The sequence below is a fragment of the Salvelinus alpinus genome, chromosome 11 (assembly GCF_045679555.1).
Source record: "Salvelinus alpinus chromosome 11, SLU_Salpinus.1, whole genome shotgun sequence".
In the NCBI taxonomy this organism is placed as follows: domain Eukaryota; kingdom Metazoa; phylum Chordata; class Actinopteri; order Salmoniformes; family Salmonidae; genus Salvelinus; species Salvelinus alpinus.
In genome coordinates this window covers 31,091,910-31,104,786 of record NC_092096.1, presented here as the reverse complement: position 1 = coordinate 31,104,786, position 12,877 = coordinate 31,091,910, and the positions used below count along the sequence as shown (strand labels likewise).

The 12,877-nt window shown below is 40.6% G+C and overlaps 1 protein-coding gene across 5 annotated transcripts in view; it reads left to right on the top strand.

Moving 5' to 3' along the window:
* The window catches only part of LOC139533941 (synaptotagmin-1-like), a 214,524-nt gene extending 203,197 nt beyond the window's left edge, over nt 1-11,327 (top strand). For all 5 annotated transcript variants that reach the window (XM_071332471.1, XM_071332469.1, XM_071332470.1 and 2 more), the window contains 2 exons: nt 2,400-2,533; nt 7,152-11,327. In XM_071332471.1, coding sequence (XP_071188572.1) covers nt 2,400-2,533; nt 7,152-7,358 — 341 coding nt within the window. In that variant the 3' untranslated portion in view covers nt 7,359-11,327. The remainder of the gene's footprint in view (nt 1-2,399; nt 2,534-7,151) is intronic.
* Nucleotides 11,328-12,877: the final 1,550 nt, after the last annotated feature.

Genomic DNA, 12,877 nt, shown 5'->3' with positions numbered 1-12,877 from the left:
AGCCAGATACAGGGTTGGAATGGAAGGAGTTGGAATGTGTTCATTCGGGTTGTGAATGTGAGGTCTTTTTTTTATACAGAGATAAAAGATTTCTGCACAGGTTCAAGACTGTTGCAACTGATGATCGGGAGCAGGGATGAAGAAATACTTAGCCATTAAACGGAATTGCGTACGTATGTGAATGCCTGTGTGAGCTACAGCTGTCACAGCCATGGATCAGGATCTGATGTAGCCTCTGTTATCAGTCTGCTGTGACAGTTCCAACCAAGGGGATTGAGCCTAACCTCCACAGATCGTTCGTCCACAAACTTCCCTCCATTAACCTCCAATCATTACCTATTTGAAAAGCTTCCTATCAGTGTCAACAGCAAAGGTGTAGAAGTCTGATTGTTTGTAATCGGCTCTCTCATGACACATCTTTAGTTTCCTACAGGGACATTAGTAGAACCTATAAAGAAGGGAACTCAGCTGAAGAGAATTCACTGCAACACAACAAAAAAGAAAGAGAAAAAAACTATAAAGGGGTTGTTGATGGAAGAGTCTGATAGAAAGTGGTGATACGGCCGTGTGATGCTCACAGTCCGACACTGGAGAAGATTCCCATTTAGATACTGCTGGGCCTATTCACTAACACACACCTCTCATCCACTGTCTCTTTTATCTTCGCACAGCCCTCACCGCACTGCAGGAGAGTAATAAACGTCACAATGGACACCCGCTCTCGAGGCTGCATTCCCTTTCTCTCTCTCTTTCTCTGTCTCTATTTCTCTCTTTTTGTTCGAGCTGTTCTCTCCATCCTGTCCACTCACTCTCTCTTCGTTCACGCAGTTCTCTCTGTCTTTCTCGCTGTCACTCTTTGTCAACGTCCTTGCTTTTTCTCTCTTTCCCTCTGTCCATTGCCTTTCTTTCTTTCTCTCTGTTCTGCTTCTCTTTTTCTCCGTCTCTCAATGTACACTGCGCACACAGCTATGGGATGAACCTGCCAGTGACCAATCAGCTCTTACAGATGTAGGGTCTTCATTTGAGACAGTTTTCTACAGCAGGAAAATATGCCTGCAGCAACAGGAAATGTAAATTATTATGTGAATTATAATTCATCTACATTCTTGTAGGGGTTGATACATTTTTCATTAAGGCAAATCAAGTCTGAAAATTCACAGGTAGCCTAGCCTAGTGGTAAGAGCGTTGGGCCAGTAACCGGAAGGTTGCTGGATTGAATCCCAGATAAAAAATCTGTTGTCTTCCCCTGAGCAAGGCAGTTAACCCACTGTTCCCCGGGCACCGAAGACATGGATGTCAATTATGGCAGCCCCCCGCACCTCTCTGATTCAGAGGGGTTGGGTTAAATGCGGAAGACACATTTCAGTTGAATACATTCAGTTGGACAACTAACAAGGTATCCTCCTTTCCCTCTAAGTTGGATAACAGATGTTTACCATTGCTTTCAAAATGTTTGCCATTGCTAGGAATTCCACAGATGTTCCTTATGAGGATTGATACTGATGCCTTGCTTCATTGGCGCATTACCATGCTGGTGCTCAATTGTAACTGCCACCCCTTCCCTTAATGTGATTGGTCGTTTAGCCCAATTACCATGCCATATCCTATCCTATCCTATTTATTTGTGTTTGTTGATCCTGGAACCAACAACGCTGTCTCATCTTCAAAGATAAATGGCGTGACCTGTTTTCATTACGATAAGTCTGTCTACTATCTAGCTCGAATTGGTTTCAATGGCAGTCCATTACCAAGGCTCATTAGCTCTCCAAAACTCAAGTGTCTTGTCTCAAACAGGGTGCCACTCCACACCCTCCTCTCCCCCCTCTACTTCCTGCTTGTCATTAGCATTCCGAAAGGAGTAAAAAAAAGCAGGATTGCTAGCCATGCTAGTCCGTCTTGATTGCCAATGATAAAGCAGGAAGGCTGATGGGTGAGTCTGTGTCTTTTACTGGTCCTTTTGACCTGATTACCAGAGAGAGGGGAGCCACAGGGCCGGCCACAGCAGACCTACTCTGTAGAGGCTTCAGTCGTCATTAATGGAGAACGGAAATGAGGCCCTCCAGTGAAAGTGGCGAAAACATGAGCCACTTGAAAAAGCAGCGAAATTCTATTTATAGAAATTGTGCGCAACTCTGTTTCTCTTGCATATGATTTGAAATGAGTTTGTAAGTACGGTGAATATTATCAGACTGTGTGATTCATCTCCCTGTTGACATATCCAAATAAAGGGACAGACAAGGTGCGACTAAAACATATGAGTGTATATACACTAGAAAGGGAGGGTGTATATGCCTTGTGGCAGTAGGTTCTAACCTGGCCCTCTCTTCTTTCCTCAGATCCCTACGTGAAGATCCACCTGATGCAGTAGGTTCTAACCTGGCCCTCTCTTCTTTCCTCAGATCCCTACGTGAAGATCCACCTGATGCAGAACGGGAAGAGGCTGAAGAAGAAGAAGACGACAATCAAGAAGAACACCCTCAACCCTTACTACAACGAGTCCTTCAGCTTTGAAGTGCCATTCGAACAAATCCAGGTAATGGTGTTGTACGTCCCTATGCACATCTTGGGAGTTCCCCATGTTGTTGAAGCATTAAGACTAGATCTAATTGAGCTCAGTCATAAACCACCAAGTCAAGTTTTTTTAAAGGATACTTCAAATAAGACTTAGAGCCAACACCGAGACAAATGACAAGGAGATTGTGTTCAAAGCTTGTGGCTACTAAGAGTGATTTGGTGGCTTAAAATTAGCATGTGAATGTGTGCTCTTTGGCCTGTACAGGATAATCAGTCTCAGGCTCTATTCATCATGGGCCCGATTCAGACTTAGTAAATGTACGCCTTTCCTATGCACTTCTCAGTAGTTGGTATTCAGGCTTACCTAATGCAGGGGCTTAATGCATTAGTGTACCTTCAATTTCTATTTTGTCGACAGACTAAAATACATCGAAGGAACGGGTTCAGAATATAGGGATCAATGAAAGAAAGCCATCTATCTACTGTATATATATGCATATTCGTCTCAGTTTCAGCACTAACTGGTAGATTAAAAAAATAATCTGATTTTGTAGATTATTTAAGCAAAATTTATGGTTAGGAAAGTATGTATGAATCATATTTTACAGGTTTGGAGCACGTTTACGCACAAAATATAGTGATTTGATTCAACATGAAAGTTGAGATACTCAAGTTCATTCCTTTAATTATTTGAAGGTGGAAATAGGTGTACTATAGGGGTTGAACAGTAGTCCTAGAAATCTACCCTGATCCTCACTAATCATGGAACTGTATGACAACGGTCCAGTCATCGTGAACCATGCACCATTGCTACGTGTGGTCTGAGTTCCATAATGACTCAAGTAGGCTACATGTCCCAAATTATTTCACAATGTTAGCCTATTATGATCCACTAATGCTAGCAACCCTTGGGAACAACTACACGGACATGACAGAGGAAAGAAAAGTAAACGGAATGGAATGGAATCATTCAAAATGTAGGCAACAAGTTTAAGGAAACTAACACCTAAGTGACAGTTATAAATGTATGTGGCTATTACTGACGGTGGCTCCCGATAGTGGCTAATATTTAACAATACATAATGTGAAATAAAACTGCAAAAAGCCTGGGTATATAATTAAAACATTCTAAAGCGCAATTTGGCAGATTCGGCCCTACAGAAAGCCTATAGCTTGGGTCTCCAAATTTAATCTATGCAAATTATGAGGGCATACAAATAAAATCAGATTAACGGCACAGCTATTTACATCTTACTTCACTGTGCGAAAGGGGATACAATACATATCATGTCGATATGTGTCACGCCCTGACCTGAGAGAGCCTTTTTATTTCTCTTTTTGGTTAGGTCAGGGTGTGATTTGGGTGGGCATTCTAGGTTGTCTATTTCTTTGTTGGCCGGGTATGGTTCCCAATCAGAGGCAGCTGTCTATCGTTGTCTCTGATTGGGGATCATACTTAGGCAGCCCTTTTTCCCACCTTCAGTTGTGGGATCTTGTCTTTGTATAGTTGCTGTTTACCGCTACAGAGCTTTACGTTAGTTTTGTGTTTTTTTTGTTTTTTGGTGTCATTTTAAAATAAAGTAAAAGACCTTGGTCTTCTTCTAACAACGGACGTAACAATATGATTTTTAGTTTGATTCCATATGACTGGTTTAACATTTGTCTCCATGGATCATAAGGAAAAATCATCTCAAATCAAATCAAATTTTATTTGTCACATACACATGGTTAGCAGATGTTAATGTGAGTGTAGCGAAATGCTTGTGCTTCTAGTTCCTACCATGCAGTAACATCTAACAAGTAATCTATCCTAACAATTTCACAACAACTACCTTATACACACAAGTGTAAAGGAATGAATAAGAATATGTACATAAAAATATATGAATGAGCGATGGCCGAATGGCATAGGCAAGATGCAGTAGATGGTATAGAGTACAGTATATATATATGAGATGAGTAATGTAGGGTATGCAGCAGCCACTCAATGTTAGTGATGGCTGTTTAACAGTCTGATGGCCTTGAGATAGATGTTTTTCAGTCTCTCGGTCTACGCTTTGATGCACCTGTACTGACCTCGCCTTCTGGATGATAGCGGTGAATAGACAGTGGCTCGGGTGGTTGTTGTCCTTGATGATCTTTTTGGCCTTCCTGTGACATCGGGTGGTGTAGGTGTCCTGGAGGGCAGGTAGTTTTCCCCCGGTGATGCGTTGTGCAGACCTCACTACCCTCTGGAGAGCCTTACGGTTGTGGGCGGAGCAGTTGCCGTACCAGGCGGTGATACAGCCCGACAAAATGCTCTCGATTGTGCATCTGTAAAAGTTTGTGAGTGTTTTTGGTGACAAGCCGAATTTCTTCAGCCTCCTGAGGTTGAAGAGCTGCTGCTGCGCCTTCTTCACCACGCTGTCTGTGTGGGTGGACCATTTCAGTTTGTCTGTGATGTGTACGCCGAGGAACTTAAACTTTCCACCTTCTGTCCCATCGATGTGGATAGGGGGCTGCTCCCTCTGCTGTTTCCTGAAGTCCACAATCATCTCCTTTGTTTTGTTGACATTGAGTGTGAGGTTATTTTCCTGACACCACACTCCGAGGGCCCTCACCTCCTCCCTGTAGGCCGTCTCGTCGTTGTTGGTAATCAAGCCTACCACTGTAGTGTCGTCTGCAAACTTGATGATTGAGTTGGAGGCGTGCATGGCCACGCAGTCATGGGTGAACAGGGAGTACAGGAGAGGGCTGAGAACGCACCCTTGTGGGGCCCCAGTGTTGAGGATCAGCGGGGTGGAGATGTTGTTACCTACCCTGACCACCTCCAAAAACAATTGCTATGTGTATTTACAATTCTCTTCTCCAAATGGATTACTCATTTACCTAGCTCTTATCAATAGCTCTTATCAATTTATAAATAACTGTGCATGGAGAATGCTGTTATTTCTATCAGAAAAAAGAAAGTACATGCTTTTCCCACTTGGAACCGGCAGGTTTGCTCAACCTTATTCATGGTTTCTTCACACGCAAAGGTGGTAGAATGATGAGGGAGTTAAGTCAAGTTCAGAATGCAATGTATTTGTAGACACACCTCCGTCACACCTTCATTTTGTTGGTCTCCACCCCAAACGAATAGCGTGTGAAAAGAATGCTGTTCTCATGCATAAGTTCAAGGTCAGAATACTCATAGAGAGAAAAGTGCATAAAAAGGGAATTATGTTTCCATTTACACATGCTTAACTCGGGTCGGAATCTCCCCCCATTTGCATTCTCATTAAATGCCTTAATTTCACAAGTTTACAAGACAATTGCACAGGGGAGTGGTGAGAAGTAATGCAATTCTCAACACATCACTGATTACATGCCTTTGGCGTATGATTACAGTTGAACATTCAAATAACTCTTGTTGACGGTGCAATTCAGTACCTTTTTTTATCCAGTGCAATGAAATATATATAGAGTACGGATTAGTATGGCGCTCGCACTGTTTGAGGACAAATTACTTCATGAGAAAGCACTTTAAAGCTACTAGGCCCAGAGAATTAAAGAAGATAAAGTGCATGCAAATTGGGCCAAGGGGGAATTATCTGTGAGCGGGCGTCTAAACGCCAGGCATAAAAAAGTAATTGCCTCAAATTGATTTAGCACTTCACAGCTCACAAACCACGAGTTTGGTTCCACGTGCCTCCGTTTCAATTCGCAGCCTAACCCCGCCTAGCCTGTGAGGATGCCAATCAGAACATCCCATACCAATTGGAGAGACAGAGGGGTGACAGTGGAGGAAGCCTATACTGCTAAGTACACTCCATCCTCCACAGAGGGTCCTTCTCTTTAAAGGGATAGAACAACCCAAATACAAGTGTCTCTGTCGTTGTTAAACCTCAAAAGTGATTTGAGGGGGTCAACTATCTCTTTAAAAGCCCCTTGACTCCAACTGACAGGCTGAGGGACTTGGTGCAGCGTTTCATTACATGCATTGGGAGAACAGTGACTCCGCACCTACACAGGTAGAGCAGCTCCTCTCTCCTCTCTCATGTGGATCTTAGTGTGCCGATTCATATTCCCTTCCAGTTAGATGACACACGAATCACCCCTCATTGCTGAAACACTTTGAATAAACACATGCTGAGGCTGAAAGGTTGACCTCTGAGTAAGCTTACAATCTGTTGTGCGTTTGGCTCTGGAAAGATTCAGGACCAGTCTTCAAATGGTGTATACTGCTAATAAACACTTAGGACTGGCTCTTCGAGGGAGCATTTCACTCTTCACTCAAATAGGCCACTCTGTTAGTCAGGAGCATTTGACAGAGTGGAGGGTACTCCCACTTGTCTTCTAATTGTACTGCTTTTGGTATTTGAGAAATTAGCCAAGGTTGTTCTGTAGGTCGCCGAGCAGAGCCTTCATCGTTGTGCTCAATAGAGGAAGTAGGCTGTCTGGGGACTTGAGACAATATTATTACTCTCTGTTACTTTGGGTGAATACTGAGTGCTCAAGAAAACTTCTCAGCACTACACAAATCATAAAACGTCCATGACTATAGTCTGTGAGCTTTAAATCTTACCACTACATTACTTTAGTTACCTGTACAGTGTGTGTATCACACAAACTCATAATTTCTTCCAATGTCTTCCTCCCTACTTTTCCCCTTACAGAAAGTTCAAGTTGTTGTAACTGTTCTGGACTATGACAAGATCGGCAAGAACGATGCCATCGGCAAGGTCTTTGTGGGCCTCAACAGCTCGGGGACGGAGCTGCGCCACTGGTCGGATATGTTGGCCAACCCCAGGAGACCCATCGCCCAGTGGCACGTGCTGAAGGTGGAGGAGGAGGTGGACGCTCAGCTCTCCACAAAAAAATAGGCAGGGCCCTTTCAGCACCTTCCCCATAGTGCTCTTTAGCCAGTATGTGTAAATACCTCAGTGATATATGGGTCTATCCACCGTCAAACCAATCCAGCCAACACCCATCCTTCCCACCAACTCCATACTACTTGTCTTGTCACCTTCTTTTGTAATTGTTAATGGTTCTTTCAAACCCCTAGGCCCTGTTGTTCAGATTTGTGTTTCTATTTGTCAGGTTGGGTCCCCGCCCCTGACTATGTTGTCCATCTCTACGCCCAGATTCCCCCTAACCAAATTCCCCCTTCTTTTAAGCAATATGATCTGTATAGATAGCGCATGACTGAAAGACATTTATTGTACCACAGTTGTATATATCAGTCTGCAGACAAAAATGATTTCTAGTTTATGTTGGTATGTTGTTACCCGTTTCCTAATCTATGTATATCTGGATGTTTTTAATAAGATGTTCTATTTTAAATTATGTAAATGCAGATATAGGAGAGACGATATTATATATTACAGGATAAAACATTTTGACCTTATTGCATTCCAGAGGAAGAAGAAAGCAATTCCAACCTGCAAGATGCTAGTGGAAGTATAGTCACATTGCAAAGGACGGTGTCTGGCTTTATGTTTACTAATGAACCGTTGCAGAGACAAGTTGAAATACACAGAAAACTGGGCCGTTAACTACTATGGTTTCATGGGAAAATATATGCTGCTGGATAGTATACAAGCACATGGTTTCTTCTACGCCTTTTTATACACATTTCTCCATCAGAGGACCTACTTGTTTTGCTTGAAACACAATGTTCTGGAGGATCTCTCAAATCGATGCAAACCGGTTAGCCTTTTTCCTTTTCCTTAAGCAGGGCATCACCTTGTGACACAGTCAGTTACTTTTAAGTGAAATGGGTCCTCATTTGAAAGGCCATCTTTTCATAAAATTATCTATTTATTTACTTTTTACAGACCGGTCCTCTTAAACCCAAACGACTATTCCGCCAACCCCCCTCGGAAACTGACCCCATATGAAATAGAATCAAGCAGTAGCCATTGTGTCCTTAAGCTTGTTGAACAATATTTACTTTCAATAGCCTACTTTCAATAGCCTTGTTGTTGGAAACTGATTATGTTCAGGACATTGGAGTCTCAAGGTCTCCATAGATGGAATAATGAGTTTTGACTCTAAGCTTTTAGATGACTATTTTTTAGATAAATTCAGCAGATTTTTTTGTAAACTGCATGATTTTTTAACCAATATTTGCTAAAGGCTGGGACGGGGGGGAGATCTACCAACACCATGGGGCTGTCTCTTATGATAACATCCCCTCGCCTTCAATCTATTTCATCTAGATTAAAGCTGAAGTGAGTGATTTGATGGGTCAGTATATCATTTATATATTGACTGGAAGTAAAGTGAGTTTCTAAACACTGCCATTTTCAGGGAGGTGACACATGTATACTAACCTTCTCTCCATGCACACTCCCACTAGGTAGTGGTCGTAGCTTTGGTTTATCGGGAACAATGTATTTGGCTGCACATGGTGCCCTAAATAGCAGTCTTTGCTTTGTGTTGCCTTCTCACAGTGGCAATAGAGCTAGCCATGTTATACTGCCAATCTTACTTTCTATACGGCTACTGTTTTGCACTGTATGTCTTTTAACCGGCAATAGCTTGTTGACTTCTTTACACTATGTTGACGGGCCTTATTTAAGGACGCTCAATGCACAGGGGAGCTTCTGTCCAGGAGCCCGACTGGTTCTTGGTATTTACTTAAAGGAACAGTACATGAAAGCAACAACCATATACTGTATCTCTTCGTTGAGTAAACCGTAGTTAGCCAGTTTTCTATTGCTGGCTCTCAGTACAACACCAAGAGAACAATGGGACATAAACAATAACTGTAAAAGTTAATGGTCTGCATAGGTGATAATATTTGTTTATATGTCCTTTACTACGGGTCCAATAAGAGGAATAAGTAAGATGTTTGAATCCATGAAATCCATGAAGTCTCTTATCTTGGAGGAACCTCCATGCATATACTGGATGCTAGCTTCAGGAGTAGTTTCTAAATGTTTTCAATGTTATTGTGTAGTTGATAGCACTATTATGAAAAAGCTATTTGTCATTCCATAGGTGTCTTTGCAGACAGCTTTGTGTATCACTGTGACTGCCGTGCGTGCTTAGAGGTGTAGACTTTATCAATAGCGACAAGTTTGTTCTGTAGTGACGTTGTACTGCCATTTCCCTTCCACATGCTGAGAGAGTGCGTGGCATCGTCAGTTCTAATAACTGTGCAGTGGCTGGTTGGTTGATTGACAGGGCTACACACAGGAGTTATAGAACATTTTATGGGAGAGCGAGAGTGGTGGGATTCACACAGCATTTCGTTGAGCACTGTGCAATACTTGTATGTCCATCCCATAGTGTTGTGTGGGTTGTGTGCCCGAGAAAAAAATCATATTTAAAGTTGACTCCTATCAAGTGAGACGTATTCCTCTCCAGTGAGATGGTTAGGACACAGCACATATAGATTCTGTGGTGGTTGGAGCCTGACATCTAAAATCATTCTGTTAAGGGTTCCCTCCTATACAGTTAGTTTTTTCTTGCACACAGATTCAGCATCAGAAATTTCAGAACATAGTGGGATTGGGAAATACCAAAATATGACACACATACACACACACACACACACACACACACACACACACACGTAAACATTTAAATGACCCCTCACCCTCAAAGTACATATGTACATATTTTCATCATTTTCCAAAAAGTAATTTATTTATCATATTGAAATGGTCATGATTATTACCGAAACGTATCACATCTTGTCATGATAACTTCATCCATCATTGTATCAACCTGATCTACTATACCTAATTATGATTATTTTTTAATAATAAGTTATGTTTACAACCCTGTTGAAAATACTTTTATATTTGAAATGAAAACTCTGAATGTACAGTATGGACTGTGTGTTTGTGGTGATTAACTGTTAGATTAGTAGTTGGTACTTTTCTTTCATTGTTGCAAAAATATGTTGATTTGTGTGTGTTTTAATGTATTTATTTAAATACCCTTTTGGATAGACCTTCCCCGGATAAACAATACATTCCAGAAACGTTGAACATACATTTAGTCACAGCAGTATGTGCCCTAATGAATTACATTCCCTCTTGAACTATATATTTTTTTCATTTAACATATTTGTTATGCATCCCTTAAATCATGAATGACAAAAAACGTTTGTTTAAATAAAACAAGGATAAAACGTAGGCTCAGTATTTGAATGGAATGTGCAGATCCATAGGGGTACAACTAAATCACTAAAGAAAGGCTGTAATCACTATTTAAAGGGGAAGGAAATCAAAATGCTTCAATAAAAGAAAAGGAAAGCGTCAAACTCTTGAGGGGCGGACACTACAGTAAGAGGCAGCAATACAGGATCAGATTGTGAGGTGTGTAATTTACTGGACCACAAGAAAAGCCACTAGCTGCAATGTAATGCTACTTTTACTGGTCCCCCCTACTAAATCATGGAAGCAAAACCCCTCACATCCTATTCAAGAAAAGTCCATACATCTCACTGTGTGACCAGAAACATACAAGATTCTCTAAAATGACGACAACAAAAAGCCACTCTAACCTTTCAAGACAAAGCTGTGTAAAGTATTAGAGTCTGATGCGGTAGAAAGATCCTAGTTGCCTTTGTGTATATCAACTGCCTGCTTGAGTATTTCTGTGTTGACATTTTCTCTGTAATCTTGTACAACTGTTTGGGCTGTTTTTCCTGCCATATCGCTCGCGGTGACAGCGAGCTGACAGTTACTGTATATTGCTGTGTATACCTTCATTTTTGATGAGGTGTTTTACAGTTTTGTTTCACTTTGTGTAGTGATTCACTCTGTGGAGTTTTTTGACTGTTGTTATATAACTTCATATACACAAATGATCAATAAAATGTTTTATTTCCTGTTGATACAGAACCTTTTCAAGTGCTTCTTTTTTTCCGTATGCTGGTTTGGTTCACTTACCAACTTTTTATGTGAATTTTGATGTGTGAGCAGATAATACTGACATTCACATTTTAGACAACATGCCTTCATCAGCATTAAGAACAAGAAGCATTGAGTGAATTTAATAATAAACATTGAGTGCTTATGAAGCCTAGATTTATTTTCATTATGAGCCAAATCAAGGAATTGCTGTGATCTATTTAATAAACACAAGAGACCAGAAAAATGTATAAAAGAGTGTGGCGGTATAGCAGCATCTAGTGGTCAAAATCTGGTAAATTCACACTAATTAATCCAAGTGATTTAAATGACAAAAAAATGTATGAGGGGGAAAAAAACATCTCCAGATTCACAGGGAATACATTACATAGTATGGATAGCAATACTACAAGCCACAGCTTCATACTACTTGTCAGACATAGAGAACTGATACTGTATACTTGTTGTTGGGGTAGCAGGCGTGGGGTATGGGGGGTCTGTGTGTGGCTTTTTGACCATTCGTTTGGATTCCTCATCTCTAACTCATTGCTAGAAAGGATGTTAGCTACTATATTTATCGAATATTATATGAACCCATATACAGTATTTAAATGGTAAATTTGGATGCAATCAATTAGCGTAATTTCCCAGCGATCCAATTATATTTCAACAAAATAATGTTGCATGAATGCTAATCTTATCTGTTTCTAACAACATAAATGATTTCAGAACAATCTGAGATGGTGGTTGTCAAAATCCTTTCTTTTGCTTTTTGAGATGGAATGACCCTACAATCTTTCAGACATTATCAAATGACTAACAAAGAGAAAGTGAATGGGTACACACAGTGTGAAAGGAAGTAACACATACCTTCTGAGTCTTCATCCAGTATACTTGATACATTAGTAACATTTTAATTAATTTATATTTTATTTTATTTAATACTTTATTTAACCAGGTAGGCTAGTTGAGAACAAGTTCTCATTTGCAACTGCGACCTGGCCAAGATAAAGCAAAGCAGTTCGACACATACAACAACACAGAGTTACACATGGAATAAACAAACATACAATCAATAATACAGTAAAAAAAAATATATACAGCATGTGCAAATGAGGTAGGATAAGAGGTAGCTTTCACAAAACCCACAAATAGAGATAAAATTAATCACTAACCTTGAACAACTTCATCAGATGACAGTCTTATAACATCATGTTATACAATACATTTATGTTTTGTTCGAAAATGTGCATATTTATAGCTACAAATCCTGGTTTTACATTGCAGCCACCATCACAAATAGCACCAAAGCAGCCAGAATAATTACAGAGAGCAACGTGAAATACATAAATACTCATCATAAAACATTTATGAAAAATACATGGTGTACAGCAAATGAAAGATAAACATCTTGTGAATCCAGCCAATATTTCCGATTTTTTAAGTGTTTTACAGCGAAAACACAATATAGAATTATATTAGCTCATCACAATAGCCAAACACACAACGCCATTTATCCACCGCAAACATAG